Here is a 22,640-nt window from a genome sequence, read left to right as displayed (position 1 = left end):
GTTATGTGGCATATATACACAATGGAATAATACCCAGCAATAAAAGAGAATAAAATCATGACATTTGCAGATAAATGGATGAAGTTAGAGAAGATAATGCTAAGTGATGTTAGCCAATCCCCCCAAACCAAATGCCAAATGTTTACTCTGATATAAGGAGACTGATTCATAGTGGGGTAGGGATAGATGAACTCTAGATAGGGCAGAGGGGTGGGAGGGGAAGGGAGGGGGTATGGAGTTAGAAATGATTGTGGAATGTGATGGACATTATTATCCAAAGTATATGTATGAAGACATGAATTGGTGTAAATATGAATTGGTTGTATATAATCTCTGGTTGTATACAACCAGAGATATGAAAACTTGTGCTCTATGTGTGTAATAAGAATTATAATGCATTCCACTGTCATATATATATAAAAATAATAATAAAAAAAGAAATGAACTTCTGGGAAAATAGCATTCAAGAATGTGTTAATAAATTGTCAGTATATGTGAAAAACCATATGAATATTCTCACTATCATATTTTTACTACATGAGAAATTGAAATAGGAATTTTAAAAGCATGCACTTTAAACCTAAAAAGCCACATGTAAACATAAATACCACATTTTAATAAAAAGTATATTTTTCCACTCCCCCCACCCTCCCCCAAAATAAAATAACTAAAAATATTTTTAAAGTTTTTTTTTTGTTTTGCTTTTTAATGTTTTACTTTAATGATCTTTAAATAGATTTTTATATACTGTGATACAGAAATCTGTTCACATTATCATAACCAATTTTCTAATCACCATTAATTGAGTGTATACTTGGTCCAGTGATTTGTACCAATCAATTTTGGTCCAATGATTTGTCTTTTTTTTTTTAAATCACTTATTAACTTAGCACTTCTTTTAAATCTGTTTAAATGTTTTTATCCTTGACTCAATATAAGACAATTTTAATGATAATAGTTTTATAATTAACTTCGCTATCAGGTAGGAAAATAATCTTGCTCTTCAATTTTTCTTAGATATATTTGGATAATAATTTTCTTAAATATCTTAATTGTTTAGAACTTATTGGTCAGATCTGTTAGCTAGTATTGTATGACAATGAATCTTCCTAACCATGAATGTAAAATAACTCTCCATTTAATTAGGCCTTTTTCTTATCATGTTCAATTTTATTTTTGTAATTTTCTTCATAAATGTATTACTCATCTTTTGTTGGATTTATTCTTATCTATTTAAATTTTTATTGCTGTTTAAAAGAATTTTTGTTACTTTTTTAAATTTGATAATCCTAGAATAGGGGTACAATATTGATTTCAAAATGTTAACTATGTGCAGCAACTTTGCTGAACTTATGTTAGTAACTTATGTTAATTTTTCTTTTGTATGTGTGTGTATTTTATTTAGAGACAGGGTCGCACTGAGTTGCTTAGCACCTTGTTTCGTGAGACTAGCTTTGAACTCAAGATCCTCCTGCCTTAGCCTCACTACCACTGAGATTATAGGTGTGCTGAACTTATGTTAATTTTAATTGATTGACAATAGAAGAAGCTTTAGTATTTTCTGAGTAGACAATCCCATTGTCTGAAACAGAAGACAATTTTATATATCTTCCTTTTTAATTCTTAAATCTGTAATTTTCTTGTTCTTGTTTCTTTACATTGGCCCCAGTACTGTGTTAAATAGAAAAATCAGGGACAATGGCAGTGGATACCCTTCTCTTATAATTGACTTAATCCAAATGCTTTCAAATATTTATTATCTAACAATATCCTTGCTGCATGGTTTTTATGCATATATTTCAAAAATTGATTTGCTCATTAAGTTATGGTTAATTGAATTGAGTACTTTTACTACATTTATTATGATAAACATGAAATTATCTTTCCACTGGCTGTATAATGATTTGATTCATAGATTTTTTTTTTTCTTACTTGATCATACTCTTGTACTCCTGGAATAAACAGTACTTGGTCAGCAAGTGTTGTTTTTGCTTACTGTTTAGTTCTCTGATACTTTTGCTTGGGATATTTACATGTATCAATCATCATAATTAAGCTTGAACTTTAATTGTCCTTCATATACTGTGATACAGAAATCTGTTCATATTATCATAATCAATTTTCTAATCACCTTTAATTGAGTGTCCTTGTCCAGTTTTGGTTTCAAGGGTCTTGTGACATGACTTGAGTAACTTTCTTTTCTCCTATTTGAAATTTTTGCATGTGTGTGCAGACAGGGAGTGAAAGAAGGAGACTCTGTTACTTTAAAGTTAGGTAAAATATATTTGTAAAACTCTCTAGATTTGTCTTTTTCAGAGGCTAGTGATGGTAGGTGTGGAAGAACTTTGATAACCAATTTGGTTTTGTTGTTGTTGTTGTTTATTAGTTTAAGATTATTGATCATCATTTTTCCCCAAGTGTGTCTTGAGAGCTCACAAAAGGTATTAAGTAAAGGAAGCAAAAATGTCTACAATATCACCGATGCCAAAATGGCATCATCTTGTATGTTGCATAGCCATGAATGTAATCAGGAACAGCCTGTGACTGAGTCCTTTGCTGTGAAGTATTGGTGCAGGGCAGGTGGGGTAACTGAAAGTCAGCTCTCTCTTTACTTTGGTTTATTTACTGGGGCCCATTAAGAAACATATAGACATCATTATCAGTATAATGAGATACAAAGTGTCTTCTGCTAAATACTTAAATGCCAAATGGGAAATCTCATGCTTACTTAAAAACATAAAATGAAATACAAAAATAAAAAGCTTAATTCTTCCTGAAGCCAGAAAGCATAGAGCCACTGTACAAGTTGCTGTCATTATTATTATTATCCTCAAGGCTAAAAAAGCTACTGCTCTTTTTCCAATTGGCTAAAGCTGGCAAGGTGACTAAACAGTAGTAAATTAAATGATTGCTTACAAATGTAAGGAGATACACTCTTGCTGGAAAATTGAAAACATCAAGGAGAACTTCAAAGCAAGGAACCCATCAGTCATCATCATCAATTGCTGGGGAAGTGTTAAGTTCTTCCTCTCTCTAGCTCTGCAGTTCTTAAAAATAAATACACCAGATGAAAATAACTAGGACTCTAAAATCCCTTGTAAGACCCTAAACAACATTTATCAAAGCATGTTGCAGGATGGTCCTGTCAATGCTCTTGAGCTTGTTTTAGAAATGCAGATTTCTTGGCTAGCTCCTGGTTCCAGGGAATTTGAAACTGTTTGGATCCGCCAAGAATGTGCATTTTTAACAAGTTCCATTTCTCCCACCACCTCCTTCCTATAATTGCCATACACAGCAAAGCCTGAGAAATCTTCCCTGAAGCTATTTAATCACATTGACCCCCACAATCAAGTACAAAGTAACTTATCACATGCTTCACTGGAGACATTTTAGAAAGGCTTAATTCTTACCTAAAGAAAACACACTCTGATTATTTTAAAAAAGAGAGAGATGGACATGTTTTATAGAGATTTTTGTATTTCATAAAATTTGTGTTACATGTGTACATTAAGATCAATATAGTTACTGTGTACCAAAATTACCCATGTGGAGTAATTTTATTTCTATTTTGAATCTTTAAAAAGTATATAAACAAATGATAAGATATCATTTGTGTAAATATGAGCTTCATAATTTGATTTAATTTAAAGTGAGGTACAGTTATGTCTGTTTTACTGTTTCTGTTGGGGATATCAGCTAGAGAGAGAACATATATATATTTCAAGAGCAACTGGAAAACTAATAGAAGTTTTAATAGAAAACTTGAATGAAGAAACAGCAATAAGTTTACTTCAAAATCACTAAGGAAAATTTAAGCAAGCAACTCAAGGAATCCTTCAACAATTTAATTTATTGATAAAATACTTTAAAGGGCAAATAAGTAAGTAGCTTGGGTGAATGTGATGGTAATTAAAATATTTGCCTGAAAGAATAAGGTGACTGAAATAGTGTATATGGAGCCAATTTCAATAGTCATATTAAAGATAAAAAAGGTAAACCTTGAGGACCATGGTGGGGAGCTGGTGGACTCAAATCATTGCTGAACCTGCTGTGTACACTCATGTACTGAGCTGCCTATCAGTTGTTATCTGAGTTCTCTAACTTTGAATGCTTTATTCTTTCCCCCAAAGGGAATCTCTTGGTTATAACCTTTGTTAGCTACTTTGGAGCCAAACTTCACAGGCCAAAAATAATCGGAGCAGGGTGCCTGATCATGGGAGTGGGAACATTGCTCATCGCAGTGCCTCAATTCTTCATGGAGCAGTAAGTCCAAAGCAGTCACGTTTCAGCTTACCCAACAACTGTCTTTCTCCTTTTTGTAATTACAGTTAATCGTTTAAAAGGGAATTTATGCCATATAATTTTATGTCTTATTATATATTCTTTGGACAAAATTTCAGAATAATTTTATTAGTGATGATAATCTAGGAAAATTATTGATGTCAACACAATTAAAGAAAAAGTTTTAATTAGTATATTTTGAGTCAAATGCTGTCATTGAGCTATGGAAGCAAAATATATACATAAAAGAATTAACATGTGCAATAAATGTCAAGTGGGTGTCAAATGAGTCATGAATGAATACTATATATAATAAATGCTATCTCATGTTACTTAACATTTCTTAGCTTGAGTTTATGCATCTTAAAAGTAATAAGTAGCTTGTAATGCTGCTGCAAATTTTAAGTGAGATGACACAGGTAAAATGCTTATCAAAATTCCTGACATAAGCAGTAACTGTGTTATTGTTGTTGTATAGTTTAAGCAATTATCTTTTGCTAATTCTACCTTATTTCAACCAGTAATCAACAATGGTTTTATCTTAAAGGTGTTGCGTTCAGATGAACTTTTTTTAACTTCAAGTTAATTACAAATATAGGATAGCAGTACAAGAAAATCAGAGTGTATATGAGAGGTGGGATAGGCAGGCTAGAGCTGACAGAGGATGCCAACATGACAGACTTAGATTCTTGTCCACCATCTTTTATAAATTAGAGATGCATTAGTTATTTATGATTTAGTGTTTGCCACTTGCCAGGTACTATGCCAGGTAATGGGACTTATTTCCGTGAAGAAACAATACAAAAATAAAAATATGCACAATCTCTTTCCCCGTGGCACTTGCTATCTACTCAGGATTATTATATAACTTCTTTTCGACTTTTTATAGCATTGGTCACAAGCTGGGTACTTATTCAGTGTGATTTCTTGTTCTCTAAAAAGACTATCTGCCTAGAAGAAATATCCTTGATGTCTAATAAAACATACTAATCATGCATACCAATGAGTAAGGACCTGTCCCAACAGATGAGTTTAGTTTTATGTGTGTTATCTCAACCAGCTCATGAATTTATCAAGTCCATATTGATCATGGTAAAGGCTGTGGAGACATGGTAATGAAAAATAATCTCTGTTGTCATGGATCTTATGAAGAAGAGACAGAAAATTTAAAAATAAATAGTAATACAGTATGTTTGATAATGTTAAAAACTACAGAGAAAAATAACCTAGTTACGAAAGGTAACCTATTAAAAAGTAGGCAGTCAGGAGTGTGGTTTGCAACTGATAGTAGGGTGTCCAAGAAACAGTTCACAGAAAGAGGGAGTGATATCTGAAGACCTGAAGAGGTGAAGGGTGAGCCACACAGGCATTTGGGTGTTTTAGTCAGCTTTTTCACTGCTGTGACCAACAGATCTGACCAGAACAATTTTAGAGAAGGAAAAATGTATTTGAGCCTCATAGTTTCAGAAGTCCATAGATGGCTGGCTCCTTTGCTTTGGGCCTGGGCCCAAGATGAGGCAGGACATCATGACAGAAGAGTGTGTAGTAGAGGAAAGCAGTTTAGGACATGCCACCAAGAAGCAGAGAGAGAGAGAGAGAGAGAGAGAGAGAGAGAGAGAGAGAGAGAGAGAGAGAGAGCATTCTGCTCCATAAGGACATACTCAAGGACATACATACCCCAGGGACTCACCTCCTCCAGCCACACCCTACCTTCTATAGTTGCCACCCAGCTAATACCTATCAGGGAATTAATGCACCAATCATTTCACCTCTAAACTTTCTTGCATTATTTCACACATGAGATTTTGGGGGACACCTAATACCTAAACCATAACAATGGGAAAAAAGACTTCCATCCTAAATGAACAGGGAACACAATGCTCCTTCAGTAGGAGGGAGTGTGGTGTGGATGAATGGCACAGGGGCCTGTGTGCCTTATGGAATGGTAGGGGGAGTGCATCAAATACGCAATCTGAGAAGTAAATGGGAATGGGAGAATATATCCAGCTTGTTTCCCAAACTTTGATGACTACTTGAGCCACCAAAGTACAGATTGTTATTCAGTAAGCCTGGAATCAGGGCTGAGGTTCCCCTGCCCCTGCTGGTTTACAGACCATCCTTTGGGTAGTAAAGTTAGGAGCAATTGAATCACTTTAACTTCTCTTCTGAAGAAGATGGGAAGCCACTGGAGAGTGAGATGATCTGACTTACATTTTTTAAAGGCTCATACTGACTACTCCTTGGAAAATTGACTCTGGTGGGTCAGGCTTAGAAACAGCACCATTTAGAAGGCTACTATAGACTAGCTTGGTATTAATGAGTCTTTCCTGAGGAAAACATTATTTTTATTCAGGTACCGATATGAGAAGTCTTCTTCTTCTTCCAATGCAACTCTGAGCATCTCTCCATGTCTCCTAGAGTCAAGCAGTCAATTACCAATCTCAGTTATGGAAAAATCCAAAATAAGTAATGGTAAGTTGATGATTGATGATGATGATTTACTTTAGCTTTTATATATGCTTTAGTATGGACCAAAATATCTGTATATTTTTTTTCCTCTCAAAAACTTTACTACTTAAATTGAGATATCATAGTGCCATAAAAATTCCTAGAATATAAAGCAGTATATGATGAGGTCCTAAGAAAATATACAGATGATCAAATGTTATGGAAGGGAGCCTTTGTTGCTGGTGACTAGTAATATCTTCCAGTGATTCTAAGATAGATGGACCTGGAAATCTGGGTAAAATGACTCCAACCCATACATATCTCAGTCCACTGCTCAGAGTGAAAGAAATATAGATTTTCCTCCTAAGTACACTTGATTTCTCATTCATTCTCTTTCCATCAGAATGTCAAAACCTTAGTTTAAATTTGTTCCTAAAACCTGCTCCCTTTTTCTCAGGGGTTACTTACACAATAGGGGTGCAGTTGTAGCAGGGGCACTCTTGATGTTCTCAGTCGCCTGTCAGTTTATATATCTAAAATCCCTCAGGTCAGTGTTTGATCATACCAGGTATCACGGTGGGGTCATATTATGTTTCTGCCTTTCTGAGCACAGCAGGTCCCTTTGGCACACAAGTGACAGTTTTGGACACAGGGAAATAATTCACTTTGCACATGAACTAGGGTGCAGGGAATTTTGTCAGCATGTCTAGCATTCCATTATGGCTGCACATGGCTCAGCAGTGCTACATCTGAGTCACATAGGGAACAGGGGAATCATTTCTTCTGTATCACCCTAGACATGGAAGCCCTGTGAGGAGCCTCCCTCCCAAAATCTACACACTTATCCACAGGTTGGCTTTTTTTGTTGTTGTTGTTTATTTGTTTGTTTGTTTGGTACTGGGAATTAAACCCAGAGGTGCTTAACCACTGAGTCACATCCCCAGCCCTTTTCTATGTTTTATTTAGAAACAGGGTCTTGCTGAGTCGCTTAGGGCCTCGCTAAGTTGCTGAGGCTGGCTTTGAACTTGTAATCCTCCTGCCTCAGCCATCCCAAGCTGCTGGGATTACAGGTGTGTGCCACCACACCTGGTGCTTATCTGCAGGTTTTTGCCATGTCTCTAGGACTCACTATGAACAGAAAGAATGAATTCCCACTTCTGTCTTCAATATCTCATAAAGGTAATATCTCAGTGCTGCACCCTCCTTCCCCTCCACTCCACCCCCAACTTGCTCCCTTCTCCTATCCTGGGGAATTGGTTTCTATACAGCCAGTATAGAAGCCCTTCTTTCATGTCAAATCTTCTATGTATTCTGTAAAGCCTTTTGGTTCCTCTAATATCCTCCTTAATACTACCTGTTAAGATGTCTTTTCCCTGGGCAATCGACATTTAAAATCTGGCTGTCTAAGTAAAAAGAAGGACCAAAGTACTACAAGAAACATGGCTTAGGGAAGGAAGAGTGGATATAAAATGTAATAACTTTACCTTCTCCTGCTATGGGAAAGGAAAGCATTCTAGAAGAAGAACATATAAAAATGGGGACAGACATTCAGTACATTTTCAAGCCAGTGGATGAGAGTGGAGGACTTGTTGATGGAATACAATAGATGGTCAATTCAGTTGGGTCCTCATAAAAAGACAAGTAGCTGACTGAAGAGTCGAGCTCCATCTACATGCAATGCAGTCAGTAAAGACTTAGCTGTTGTTTGCTTTGGACAATCAGGAAAGAAACATGATAAAAATGACAAGGCAGCTATTTCGGAAAAATGGAAGACTTTGATGGAAGAATGTAAAACATCCAAGTTTAGAGTCCAGGAATTAGAATATTTTTAATGTAAAGGGACAAGTTACCAGGTAGGTACACAGATCTTTTTCTGTAGTGGAGGTTCCAGTCTCTTAAAATCTTTTCCTTAGACACAGTGGACACAAGGTTCACCCCAAACATGAGAGTGGGGTTAAATACAGGATATGAGGTTTCTGCACAGTAGCTCAGCATGTCCTGACACTGCTCAGCTAACATAGTCTTTTCTCCCACAACACTCTAGGCATTAGCTACAAGTGACTAGTGGGTACTTGAATGTTGCCAGTGTGAGCAAGGAACTGAATTTTTAATTTAATTTTTAGCAATTTGCATTTTAATAGCAATTCATGACCCTTGGACACTGTGCTGGGAGGCACTGATCTAAGGTGTCCACACTTAACTACTAAAGATTATCACCACATTTCTATAAATTAAACAAATGGTAAGGCCAGAATCAACATTAGATTTAATTTTTAGAAAAGGAATTCACATCACATTTTGAGAAACAGAGAAGAAATTGAGAGAAGATAAGTGAACATTCCATGATCACCTTGCTACTTTTCTAGAAAAAGCAGAATCAGGATAAAATCTCTGTGAGGGTGTAGTCTCCCATTGCCCTGCCTTATCCAGAGTTTGAAAGATGTCCACTTCAATTCTTCATGAACCATCATCACAATCAAAATTACTTTAAAGGTTATTAACAGGTGAAAGTAACTCCCACCTCATTAGATTATTAGGAGGATTCAATTTTAATATGCCTGCAAACCACTTAGCCTAGCATGTGGCAGAGAGGAGTCATTCAGATAGGTGATTACTGAAGACAGTTAATATTATCAATTGCATTAAATGGCTAAACTGTTCAGAGCTATACTTCATTTATGATAAGAGGTAATTAATTATCCTACCTCATATGGTCATATTATGACCAGACTTGGATGAAAGCATCTAAAAATTGTTAGATTTGAATTTTACTTTGAAAACCCTACCCAAAGTGTTCTTTATGTTGGAATATTTGTACTGCTCAAGCCTATAGGATTTGTAGGGGTTTGTTTTGTTTTGTTTTGCTTTTGGTATTAGGGCTTTAACCCAGAGGTGCTTAACCACTGAGCTGCATCCCCAGCTGTTTTTAAACATTTTTTTTATTTTGAGACAGGGTCCCACTAAGTTGCTTAGGGCCAAACTAAGTTGTTGAGGCTGGCTTATGATCTTTCTGCCTCAGCCTTTCAAACTGCTGGGATTACAGTTGCATGTCACCACACCCAGGCTAGGGTTTGTAATATTAATGAGTTTGCTTCCAGTTACCTAAAACTGGTTAATCACTAACAAACAAACGTCATTGCAGGCAATTCAGCCCAGTGTTGCAGTATGAACCATATGAAATTTTGAATTTCAGATAAAACCTGGTCAACAATGTAATTACTTGTGATTTCTGCTGAAAAATAGGAAAGTTGTCTAAAAATTAAAATGAGAACGTCTTTGTTAAAAATTTGTTTGCTCCAAATAGAATATTCAGTGTTATTAGAATGTAAGGATTCAAATAACTCAACGTAGGTATAAAATAAAGACAGAAAATAAAAAGTAAGTGGTAGCCAGGCACGGTGGTGCACCCTGTAATCCCAACAGCTTGGGAGGCTGAGGCAGGAGGATCTCAAGTTCAAAACCAGCCTCAGCAAAAATGAGGCACTAAGCAAGATAATGAGATCCTGTCTCTAAATAAAATACAAAATAGGGCTGGGGATGTGGCTCAGTGGTTGAATGCCTCTGAGTTCAATACCCAGTAAATCCTCCCCCCACCTGTAAGAAAAAAAGAAGTAAAGGGAACAAAAACAAGTAATAATAGACTTTCTTAGTCTGGGGGATTTAACTGCCTAAGATTGAAACTGCAAAATATTTTTCAAACCTGCTCAAACTCCTATCAAATTAGGACTGTTGCAAATTTGACTTTTGCATTCTAAGTTTAGAACCAATTGTAGAAATGCACAGTAAATAAATTTGATAGTGATCCAGGTTTTTTTTTTTTTTTTTTTTTTTGTGATGCTGGGGACTAAACCCTTGTGCATGCAAGGTAAGCACTCTACCAACTGAGCTATATCTCCAGCCCAGTGATCCAGTTTTAATTCTCTTGTTTGTTTTTCTTTCAAGAATGTGAAGGGGATGCCAGCTCATCCATGTGGGTGTATGTGTTCCTGGGAAATCTTCTCCGAGGATTAGGAGAAACTCCCATCCAGCCTCTGGGTATTGCCTATTTGGATGACTTCGCAACTGAAGACAATGCTGCTTTCTATATTGGTAATACCATCTCAGTCACCTAGGGAATGTGAATGCCCAGTCTGCTCATTCCATTCTCTGCTAAATTGGGTGTGAAAGGTTTTATACTTCATTCCCCATTTCTTTAGTCAGCAAGCACACTTTTAAGCACACCCAGAGGATTAGGATGGTAACCTCATAAATTAGAAGGACCTATTGCATTAAAGAAAGAAATACCAAAATAAAAAAAAATAGCTGTGAGCTCAACTGCAATGACATATGACCTTGTGAAAATATATTGATGGCCTTCAGATTTCATAGATTTTTTAAAATAGGACAAGTATACCACTGAGGCTTTTAAAAAATCATTTTTTTCCCACATCCCTAAAAACTGCTTTCCAGGCTATGAGCTCTGATTATTTAAAGAGTCTTCTTTTCCTGAGTGATAGGCAACAAGGAATTCTGGGGTTCGGCAGTAGGCAGGGTTGGACAAAGGAAAGTATAAAGGATAAGGGCAAGGCCCAAGGCTAACGAATCTCTGGAGAGATCCCAGAGAATAGATGAGCAACTGAAATCACAAAAACCAAAATAATACAGCAAAGGCAAACTCTTAAGATACGTCTAAGCAATGTTTACTGGATGCCTCATATCCTGGAACTAAGCTAGAAACTAGAGATATATGGCTGACTAAGACTTGTTCTCTCTTTTATGCATCAGTCTTTATTTCTTGGAGTTCTGATCTTTTGAAGGCCTAGCCTTCAGGGACAGAGGGCAAGATTTAAGTGGAAAAGGAACCACACCTAGGTTCACTGTATAAGCTTGCCCTGCCTATGCTTTGCAGAACTCCAGGTATTCTGCTTATAGCCAAGCAGGTTATAATTAAGAACAGGTTCTTGCTCTAAAGGAAAGCTGTAGTGTAAATCAGGAACTGGAACAGAGAAAAAGCTCAGTGATATATGCACTAGGCAATTACTCTGGGGACTAGAGGAAAGGTTGCAGCCAAAAAAGCATGCAGGTGCCTAAGTGTCCTCTTCCGCTCTAAGAACTCGGAGTCTGCTCACTCTTTTAGCCTTGCTTCTATTCTAAAAAGGGCCTGGTCATAGTTAGTTTCCCCTCCAGGTAATTTTACCACCCAAGAATATGTGTATGTAATGAAAGATAGAGTGTAGATATTTTGCAGGCAAGAGCTACCTTTCTGTTTATTGGAAACCAAAATCTGTTCAGTCTGTTCCACTTACCTTCTAAGGCCACACTTGCTGGTCATGAGCATTCTGGAGAGTACTTTCCCTGCTCCATGGTCTAGCTTCTTTGCCAGCTGCTTCTATTAATCTGTGTGGACTGCAGAACCTCATAGTAAATGGATACACTTTCTCACTAAGGTAGAAGAAATCAATTTTAATGTCAAGATAGATGTTATGCTTAACTGACCATAAACATTTTTGAAAGACTATCAAAATGAGACTAATTCAAATTTTTAGCCATGGAGAATCTAACTGGGAACTAAAGTTTGCCTATTTTAGGAAATTAACAACTTCAGAGTCCTGGTGTTATTTTCTAACTAAGGGATAGTTAATGCATTAACAGTGTTCATTTATGTGCACATTTGAATTCAGCATAATGAATCCCACTATTATGTACAATTATAATTCACCAATTAGAGTAAATAATTAGCTGAGTATGGTGGCACACACCTGTATTACCCACAAGTCAGGAGGCTAAGGCAGGAGGATTGGGAATTCAAAGCCAGCCTCAGCAACTTAGGCCCTAAGCAACTCAATAAGACTTTATCTCTAAATAACATATAAAAACTGGCGGGGGATGCAGCTCAGGGGTTAAGCACTCATGGGTTCAATCCTTGGTACCAAAAAAAGTAAATAATTAATTTTTAAAAAGTGTTTATTCTCCAAAAGAGAGAAATATTTGTTTCCTGATTCAGTACAGTTGGAAATTTGATGAATTAAACACAAACAAATGAGAAATTGAAACATTTATAGCTAACTGGATCTCACATTTCTTGTTTAAAATTTTATTAATATATCAAAGAAAAAATGGAAGTGTTTTTCTTTTCCTTTTTTTTTTTTTTAATTTTCTGCTACAGGGTGTGTGCAGACGGTTGCAATTATAGGACCAATCTTTGGCTTCCTGTTAGGCTCATTATGCGCCAAACTATATGTTGACATTGGCTTTGTAAATCTAGGTAAGGGGTTTATTTTTGCTTATTTATTTATCTTAGTTACTGTAACTTTTTAAATGGGGACAGTGTGGAAAATATCAAATTGCTTTTATTAATAAAATGACAAGGTTGTAATCTTTCATAAAATGAATATAACTCCATGTAAATATTTTGATATGATCATCACATACCTTAGTAAGTGAAATAAGAAAAATGAGCAGTGATCAGAATGGGATGACCCCTGGCTTGTTATTCAATGAGCCCTTTCTCACTTCTGGTTTGCCAGACTCAGTGCATCTCAGTATATCGAAGACTGAACACATGGTTCCTTGTTGGCTCTAGTTGGTTTCAGGTGTGTCAACATTTATTGCAGCTCCATGAATTGATAATATAGTTCAGGGCTTGCCAGAAACACCTATGATTGAAAGTCTCTGGCAACCAAATTTCTCTCTTTTTTCTTACCAAACAGCATCATAACAAGACTGGTATTCCATCCAGAAGATTGCTCAGTTAGAAAAGAAATATATTCCCATAGCTACTTCTTTGTTTCCAGCCCTGTGAGATGTAACCCCAAGAAATAGATGGCATTTATCTGTTATTTTCTTTTAAAAAATAAGTCCCCAAATTACTTTGAAACAAGAAAACGAGTCACTAGGAAAAAATATCTGGAAGTGCAAATTGAAATCATGTATTAAAATTAAGTACAAAATTCTTACACTTTTTAAATAAAATAAACTCTAAAACACGTCCCCAAAATGTTGTTTATTCATTCATTTACCCCCTTAATATGATTTTATATTTACTGTAACCCATGTTATTGTACAGCAGTGAACACAAGAGTTGAATTCTTAGTCTTTGTGAAGTTTTAAAATCCAGTTGTAGAGACTCATATAGAGGAGGAAGAATAGATGTGATGAAGACTATAGAGGAGAATTGTTAAGCGGAGCAGTTAGCATGCAGTGATAAGCTCCTAATAACATTTACTAGGTAGAATGCAATGGCAACTGAGTCTACTTGTCAAAAGACATGTGTTTATTTTGTTGTCCTTTGAATGTGGGAGAGGTATAATGATATATTTTATAGGTTCCTACACAGGAAAAAAAAAAAACCACTTAGTTTGATTCAAAAATTCCAATATTTACTTTTTAGTACCATGAGAGATGATGTGCAAAAGTAAAGTTTTTAATGATACAGAAGATTGAAGTTTTATTTGCATATAAAAATCTGGCTTCAGACCTAGAATAGCTCTGAGATGTTATTAACCATATTAACCAAATTATTATCATTTAATAAATAACATTCTGATGATTTAACCTCAATAAGTCTTAAATTAGTCATCTGTGTAATGAGAGATTTGCACTAGATTTGGGCTGGAGGTTGCATGGCATAACTCTGAGAAAAATAAGGCAGATATTCCATAGGTAAATCAAATGAAGGTGGTACTGCTATGAGGCAGCTGGCGCATGAGGTTTTGATTGGCCTCCTCCTGCCAGGATTTTCACTGCAGACCCACAAAACACAGTGTGAGAATCATAAGACCCCTTCCCCAATTTAGACTCTATACTGTTAACAAAAGGAAGTTCATCCTTCACTAACACCCTGTTTCCTTCAAGGAGTAATAATTATAATGTCCAGATTAGGAAAAAATATCATGTACGAATTATTAGGTATTTTACGATGTGATAGAGATGATGCTAGGATTTGATTTTTTTTTTAAGTAACTAAGTTCAATGCATTGGTTTTGCTTCACGTGCTACTTAGCCATCTTCTCTTTCAGACCATGTAACCATCACCCCGAAGGATCCCCAGTGGGTTGGTGCCTGGTGGCTTGGTTATCTCATAGCAGGAACCCTCAGTCTTCTTGCAGCTGCTCCTTTCTGGTGTTTACCCAAGAGTCTGCCAAGACCCCAAAGTGCAGAGGACTCCAATTCCTCCTCTGAGAAATCCAAATTTATTATTGATGACCACATAAACTATCAAACACCTCATGGAGAAAAAGTAAAAGTAATGGAGATGGCAAGAGGTAAGGTGGATTCTCCTTGAATTTGAAGTACTTTTAGTTTTCCTATTAGGACTTTGGGGCACTTGAAAAAAATACCATTTTCTTCCCCTTCTGTGTTAAATATAAAAATATAAAAGAGAGAGAGAGAAACTTTCAGGAAGTGGAAATGGAGTTCAAAACATGAGGTTTATATTACAGGAAAACTGATTGGCCCACATGATCAGAAGTCTGGACAGCCTTCCTTGCTTACACCAATGCTCTCACACCCCTCCCGTTTAGTCCTGCTCTTGTCTCCACCTGGGGTTGCTGCATTCTGTCAGTCTCAGTGGGCAGAAAGGAAGAGTGAATCTTCAGGGTTTTCAAGCCATTAGCAGCCAAGAGCCATCCATTTGAGAAATGTGTACCAATGCATGTCTCCCACTAGCCATCAAAGGAATCAGTGTGGAGCAGGCAAAAAGGCCTAGTGAATTCCCTTCATGGAAATGGGTGACCAACAAATCCTCCCCTTCCTCATTTCCCTTAGGGAATATTGTATTCACACTATAGAAATTCTTCAGTTTCCAACTGGTTGGCTGCATAATAGGAAGAAAAGAGAATGCCTAAGCTCCTTTCTAATTCTGAATACATGTGTGAAGTGAAGGTAGTATCCATATTTCTTTTCTTGTGATTGTGATCCCCGTTTGAAGACTAAAGACCAAAAAACACCTGTGACTCTTATTTGGACAATGAGAGGTTATTCTCATTCCCATAGGATTTAACCCTCATCAGGGTTCCTAGCTGATGTACAGCTCTAACAGTCTGTCTTACATGCTTGCAGAAGCAACTGTCTATGTCTGAATCGAACCTGGCCAGATTGGAGTCCAGATGTGTACATATGACATGTTTGTGCACCACATTGAATGCTCCTGAGCACTATGTCACAGGGACCCAGCTATCTACATCCTGCTGCTACATTTCTGTCTTCTACCAAGGGTGACACTGTTTTTAATTATTTCATGTTATTTGTCTTACAGATTTCCTTCCATCGCTGAAGACTCTTTTTGGAAACCCAGTGTACTTCTTATATTTGTGTGCAAGCACCATTCAGTTCAATTCTCTCTTTGGCATGGTAACATATAAACCAAAGTACATCGAGCAGCAGTATGGACAGTCTTCCTCCAAAGCCAACTTTGTTATTGGTGTGCTGTCCTTCATAATTTCCCATGGTTACTGTCTCACATGCATATTGCTAACTTTAGTAATCATAGATTGTTTCAATATTTAGACTGAAGGTAACTTAAGGTATTTTAGATGAACTTTAAAAATAAGTATAAAAAATCCAGTAGAGTAAAATACTTAGTCTGTGGCAAAACTGTGTAGCAAGAATTATTTATAACTGTGAGTGTGTGACCCAGAAAGAACTGCTTGCAGTTTTTGAAGAAATAGAATCACATAGACCTACTGTGTACTTTATTAAGACATTGTTAATGCTGGATATTTGTGTTTCAAGTTTAGCTGAGACATCACACCTCTGGCCATTTTTCATGAACAGTTTCTAGGATTATATAAAATGGGTATTTACATTAGGTTAAAGAGTATTCACCAAAAACCAAAGCTTATATTTGCTCAGAGTCAAAGGATTTTTCTGACTCCTGCCATTACAGTTATTTAAAGGGTTTGAATTCTGGCACTTCAGTACAATCAGTAATGAGAAAGAAATTTAAGGACCAAGAAAAGCTTAAAGAAATGAATGAAGAAGAGCCAGAGTCTTCATGTAAGTGAGCAACTGGAAGTAACTGGATACCTTTAAAACTTAGATTATTCCTTTAGTTCATGAATATATCATTTAATCTTACTGTTTCAAGGCACAAAATATACTCTATTTCTTATGACATGTTATTTTATTATACTCAATAATTAAAAATAATTCATTTTTCATAAAAAAAATTTTAAAAATCTTTTTATGGCTGGCACGGTGGCACATGTCTGTAATCTCAGCAATGTAGGAGGCTGAGGCCAGAGGATCACAAGCTGAAAGCCAGCCTCAGCAACTAAGTGAGGCTCTAAGCAACTTAGTGAGACACTGTCTCTAAATTAAAAAAAAAAAAAATTAAAAAGGGCTGAGGATGTGGCTCGGTAGTTGAGTGCCCCAGGGTTCAATCTCTAATATTAAAAGAAAAAAATAAAATGAAACAAAAAACCTCTTCATATATCTATCTCTGAGAGAGGAAAGCATATTTTGTACTTTTAGAGATATAATTTTCCTGTAATGATCCCTGATAATGGGCACTTAGCAGATACTAAATTAATCAACCCTTCAAATTTGGATTACTCTCCAAAATTCTAGATGATAAAAGGTTCGATTACTAAACTTTTTTTTGCTTTAACATTATTGTTTCATATTATTATTGACCATTTTACCTGAAGAAACATTTTAGAATTATTTTTCCCAAACCCCATCTAAGTCAATCATGAAAAAGAAAAAGGAAAATGAAGAAGACCATCTTCTCCCCAGGGATTGCAATGGCAGGACACACCTTAGCGTGTGCATAATGATGAATAAGTTTTTTATTTAAAAATCATGGTACATCACTTAGCTCCAGAGGAAATGGAACCTGGGACAGAGGGAGAGCTAGCTGTTTCTATCTGCACATTCACATTTTAAAAATTAGGATAAAATATTAGTGTTAAGTAACTTGGCTCATGAGTAACTGCTTCTATTTAATTATTTTCTATTATCTGTTTTGTTTTTAAGATACTAATCAAGTGCCTTTTAGCTGACTTTTGTCACTTTGGGGTTCTGGAATACTCTCATTTGCCACACCCACAAATATCAGTTCAGCTGGAGAAGCATTTCTCCAATTGCGTGATCATGCCCCCCCCTTCAAGCTTGGCGGCTTTCTAATATGATCACTTTAATGTTAGTTCACATAGCCCGTACTCATCTCAAAAGGGATGGAACAAATTACCCTTGTGTTAATATCTATCCACATGTGATGAATGCATTTTAAAAATAAAGTCATATAATAGTAAACTAATAATAATTATATATTTGATATTTTGGGTTCTATAAAACTTAGTTAAGAGGCTGAACATACAATTTAGAAAGAAAGAACAAAAGAAGGTAGGTGGAAGGAAGGAAGAAAGGAAATTTGCTCGTTGCTCATTAAAAATAAAACACTAGATGTCAGTGTTTTATTTTCACTTAACTATTTCATCCTGGGTTGTGAGTCAGAGGCTTGAGAATTTGAGATGATTGTTTATCACAGCAAATGCTGAGTTTGTAGTTGTACCTGTCTGATGGCTAAAATTTATACAAGTTTCAACTTTTCTTAGTATTTTGAAAAAAAAATTATTGTCTCAAAACCTGAAAATAATGTGGGCATCAGGGTTGACTGATATACAGTATGAGAAATGAATTCTAATTAGCAGAGAAGTTGTTTACTGTTGAGTGCCAAATTGTTCTCTGTTGTTATACCTTTTATAGTCTAACCAACAGGGTACCAAAGAGCCTCTTTTCCCAAGTCTTTCCCAGCACAGAGATTCCATTCTTTATTCTACTTCCAATACGTCTCTGTAAACCTGATAGAAGTTAATTTTAATTGTGCCAGATATTGTGTTAAGAACCTTTCATGAATAATTTCAATTCATTACCTTAACAACATGTAAAGGTTGAGCGTTCCAAACTCAAAATGCTGACATGAAGCCACAAGTGAAAAATTCCATGCCTGACCTTAAGCATCTGTCACAGTTACAAGTTCAGGCACATCTAAAGTATTATATAAAATGACCTCCAGACTATGTGTATAAGGTGTATATGAAACATAAATGAATTTCTTGTTTAGAATCGAGTCCCATCACTAAGATGTGTCATTATGTATTGGCAGATATTCCAAAATCTGAAAAAATAAAAACAAAAAAATCTAAACTACTTCAGTCCCATTCAAATAATGGATGCTCAAGTAGTCACTCCACATTACAGGTGAGGAGACATGTTTAGAGACATTCAGAGAATGACCTGCAGTTGCACAGCTATGAAGTGGCAGAATGAGATCCAAACCCAAGCAGTGGGGTTCCCAGGGTTCAAGCTCTCCACCACTCTGTGGGACCTCTTCCTAGAGTTGATTTTAACCCACATTTATTTGATAACTAAGTGAGGTTGCTTACTATTTATCAAGGACACTATCTTCCAAATCCCTTGAAGGCTAGGTGGTATATTCTAGTCATAGAAAGCCTGGACCTTGACTTTGGACTCCCTGCTTCCAAAGCTAGCTTTACCAGTTGCTAACTATGACAGTGAACAAACTGCTCTCTGAGTGAAGATAATAGTATGCCTACTCTTGTAGTGAAGAGTAAATGCTTAGCTAAGTGGACTATACATTATAAGTAAATAAATATATGGTGTTCTTGTTGTTACTGGAAAGGAGACCAGACCAAGGGCCTAAGAAGCTGGACAAAAATAAATACATAAATTTTGTTGGGCCAGAAAATGGAAACCAATACTTCTGTTTTTTCAATTCCCTACTTTCCATGTGTCTATTATTTTTTTATGTACAACCTTAAGGAGCATTAATGGTCACATACTTGCCACCTGACTGTAACTGCTAACTCTGGGGTTAGACCAGAAAGACATCAATTCATAGATTTATTGATTAATCAATTTATTGATTTCAGTACTTATTCACTTACTATTCCATGTTAAACATTATACCAGGAAGAGTTCTGAGACTCTGACTCCATGACTTTCATGAAAAACTCTTGATACATGTTAGTAAATGATAGTGACTGAATATTTCTATAAGTTAAACTGACAAAACAGTCTAATATTACATCAGGAAATATTTCTCTCTTTTTTTGGTATAATTTTTTGGGAGATCTATGTGAGTACACTTAGATTTCTTGGAGATTCACAGAATAACATATTTTCCTCGTTCCCCTCAGGGCTCATCAACATACCTGCAGTGGCCCTTGGAATATTCTCTGGGGGAATAGTCATGAAAAAGTTCAGAATCAGTGTATGTGGAGCTGCAAAACTCTACTTGGGATCATCTGTCTTTGGTTACCTTTTCTTCCTTTCCCTCTTTGCTCTGGGCTGTGAAAATTCTGATGTGGCTGGACTGACCATCTCCTACCAAGGGTATGTTTCTTCATCATACAATTTGAGGAGATTGATTTGTTTATTAGAGTTTTAAAATAAGGTAATTTTACTTTTAAGTATCACAACTATGGAAAAGGAATTATTGCTTTATCATAGAATAACTCGTGATACTTTAAAACTTTTGTTTTTGTTTTGTTGCTGTCACCAAAATTTTGTCATTTCCTTTATATTTGAATATCTTATGGAAACATAAAAGATGTCAAATCCACACCTTGCATTAGAAAATCAACCTGATAAATAACACAATCTGATAGTGGAAATACAGACATTGAATCTTGTTTCTGCCTGTTCTTAATGGAGTGATGTTTTATGGATTATTTAAACCAGTCCAGCTTCCATTTCCCCAGTTTTAAAATAAAAATAATAATTTCCTGTTAAGATTTTCTAAGGCCTAGTAATATCTTGTAGACCAAAGTGGTTAGTACTCGTCTGACACAAAGTAAGTGTTCCATTGGAAGCAATTGTTTTTCCTCCCTTAGGGAATTTGGGTAACTAGACTGGTCTCTCTGCCATCCTCTATGGTCTCTGTTGAACTCAAATCACAGGGAATTTCAGGAGACAATATCTGTCCCTACTGTAGTGATTCCCACAACAGCTAGGTGTCTTACAGTGGATCAGAAGAATATTTACTATTTATATTTATTGTACCACTGTCATCCATGGTGGGTGAATAGATTGCTTAGTCTCCAGAGTCTGACTCTCTTAATACAAGGCAAGATCTTGTGGTTCCTATTTCACCATTTTCTTTATGGGTCCTTCCCATCACTCTGATTCTTAACACAAGTTCCCAGAGGTGACTTCCTTTATTCTTTCACCCATCTTTACATTATTTGTTTAAAAATATTTTTGGGCCCCTTTGATGGACCAGGCCGACCTCCTGGATTATATCTGCCTGACTACCTGAACCTTTGCCAGGGGCCCAAGGCAAGCACTCTGGGCACTATTCTAAACCTGTCTGTTTGGGCCTCTTGCTTCTTGCTCTCCAGCTCTCTTCCTACTCCTTCTTCCATGCTTATCTATCTTGTCTTTATGCTCTGACTTCTGTTGCCTTCATTGAACTGGTTTCTTCTGTTGACTGAGCACAAGTTTTACTTTTTACCATTCAAAATGTTCAGGAAAAACAGTTTGAAGTCCATAAATTATGTCTTCTTGGAGTTCTTACAGTAGTATTGTTAGACTCAACTGGGTAAATTGTCACCTTGGTAATCAACAACATAGATTAAGAATGTTGTACATATTAAATTGCAAGAAGATTCTGGATAGAGTAGAAATCCTGTGTCATCTTTAACAGTCCCTATGATCCTTAGGGTAGATGGACAGTGGGAGACAAATTAATATTTTTTACTTTACAAAACATGCTAACTTTTATTTTCTCACTTGTATCCTCCAAACATCTTTATAAGCTTATTTTTGTTATCTTTGTAACTATTTTCCCCAAATTAAAGTCTGTCAATGGTAAATCTTGAATTTGAATACATGCATGACTCAAAGTCTAGTGTAATTTCTACAAGAACATATTTTTCTAAGTTATAAGCAAACATAAACAGATAGCAACCTCAATAGCTGTTGAGGTTTACATTGAAAGTATATTTACATAATCAAAGATTATGGTAAGATGGTTATGCTGCTACTGCCAATGATGGCGATTTTGGTATCTGGGATTGAACCCAGGAGTGCTTAACGACTGAGCTGCATCCCTAGGCTTTTTAGATTTTGTTTGTTTGTTTTTTGAGACAAAGTCTCGCTAAGTTTCTTAGAGCCTGGATAACTTGCCAAGGCTGGCTTTGAACTTGTGATCATCCTGCCTCAGCCTTCCAGGTTGCTGGGATAAAAAATGTTCACCCCTGTGCTTGGAAAAGATTATATATTTTTAAAGAAATAAAAGGTAGTATATTCTTTGAGAATTAGCCTTTTCAAAGCAGTCACTTTGAAAGACCATAGTAGCATTGCATTGCAATAAGGTAATTGTTTAAAACATTTTGAAACTCCTCTTTTGAAATTGCTTTCCACATGTTTTACAATATCAACAATAATGGAAAATACTTAACTTTTGAGAATTATTTTGCTATTGGAAGCAGCCAAAAGAAATGGCAATATCACTGGGAAAATCTTTCACCTTTCAGCATAAATGTTTTGAAAGAAAAATTTCATTAGTATTTAAACATTTTGGTATATTTGTTAAAAGTCTTCTTATAATTAAAATATTGAATTACAACTCCCCTGTCAACACTTTTTTCATAAAATTTGTATGTGATTAATTTCTTCCTTAGGTGTAAATTTAAACTTATTTTCAGTAATATAAAATAATGCTTCCCATGAATTGCCCCACAATGCTTTGTTCCAAAAGAAAATTTTGATTATGAAAATTTGTGTTTGAAAAACACTGTAGACAAGCTTTAGATGTGGGAATAACAGAAACAATTCTTCTGAAATAATGAGAGTAACCCTGATGTGAGATAAAAACCTAGAACCAAGGCGCCTGGCAATGTTCTACTTCCAGGTTTGTCACCAAAAAATGATGTGATTTTTGAGCAAGTTACCTACACACTTTG

General features: G+C 35.9%; 1 protein-coding gene across 1 annotated transcript in view; it reads left to right on the top strand.

Moving 5' to 3' along the window:
* The window catches only part of Slco1c1 (solute carrier organic anion transporter family member 1C1), a 46,865-nt gene that overhangs the window by 7,314 nt on the left and 16,911 nt on the right, over positions 1-22,640 (top strand). Inside the window, exons 4-10 of the mRNA XM_027934233.3 lie at positions 4,131-4,263; positions 6,635-6,753; positions 10,672-10,818; positions 12,875-12,973; positions 14,727-14,972; positions 15,965-16,129; positions 19,872-20,067. Coding sequence (XP_027790034.2) covers positions 4,131-4,263; positions 6,635-6,753; positions 10,672-10,818; positions 12,875-12,973; positions 14,727-14,972; positions 15,965-16,129; positions 19,872-20,067 — 1,105 coding nt within the window. The remainder of the gene's footprint in view (positions 1-4,130; positions 4,264-6,634; positions 6,754-10,671; positions 10,819-12,874; positions 12,974-14,726; positions 14,973-15,964; positions 16,130-19,871; positions 20,068-22,640) is intronic.

Source organism: Marmota flaviventris, chromosome 3 (genome assembly GCF_047511675.1).
Source record: "Marmota flaviventris isolate mMarFla1 chromosome 3, mMarFla1.hap1, whole genome shotgun sequence".
Taxonomy (NCBI): Eukaryota; Metazoa; Chordata; class Mammalia; order Rodentia; family Sciuridae; genus Marmota; species Marmota flaviventris.
This window is presented reverse-complemented; position numbering and strand designations above follow the sequence as displayed.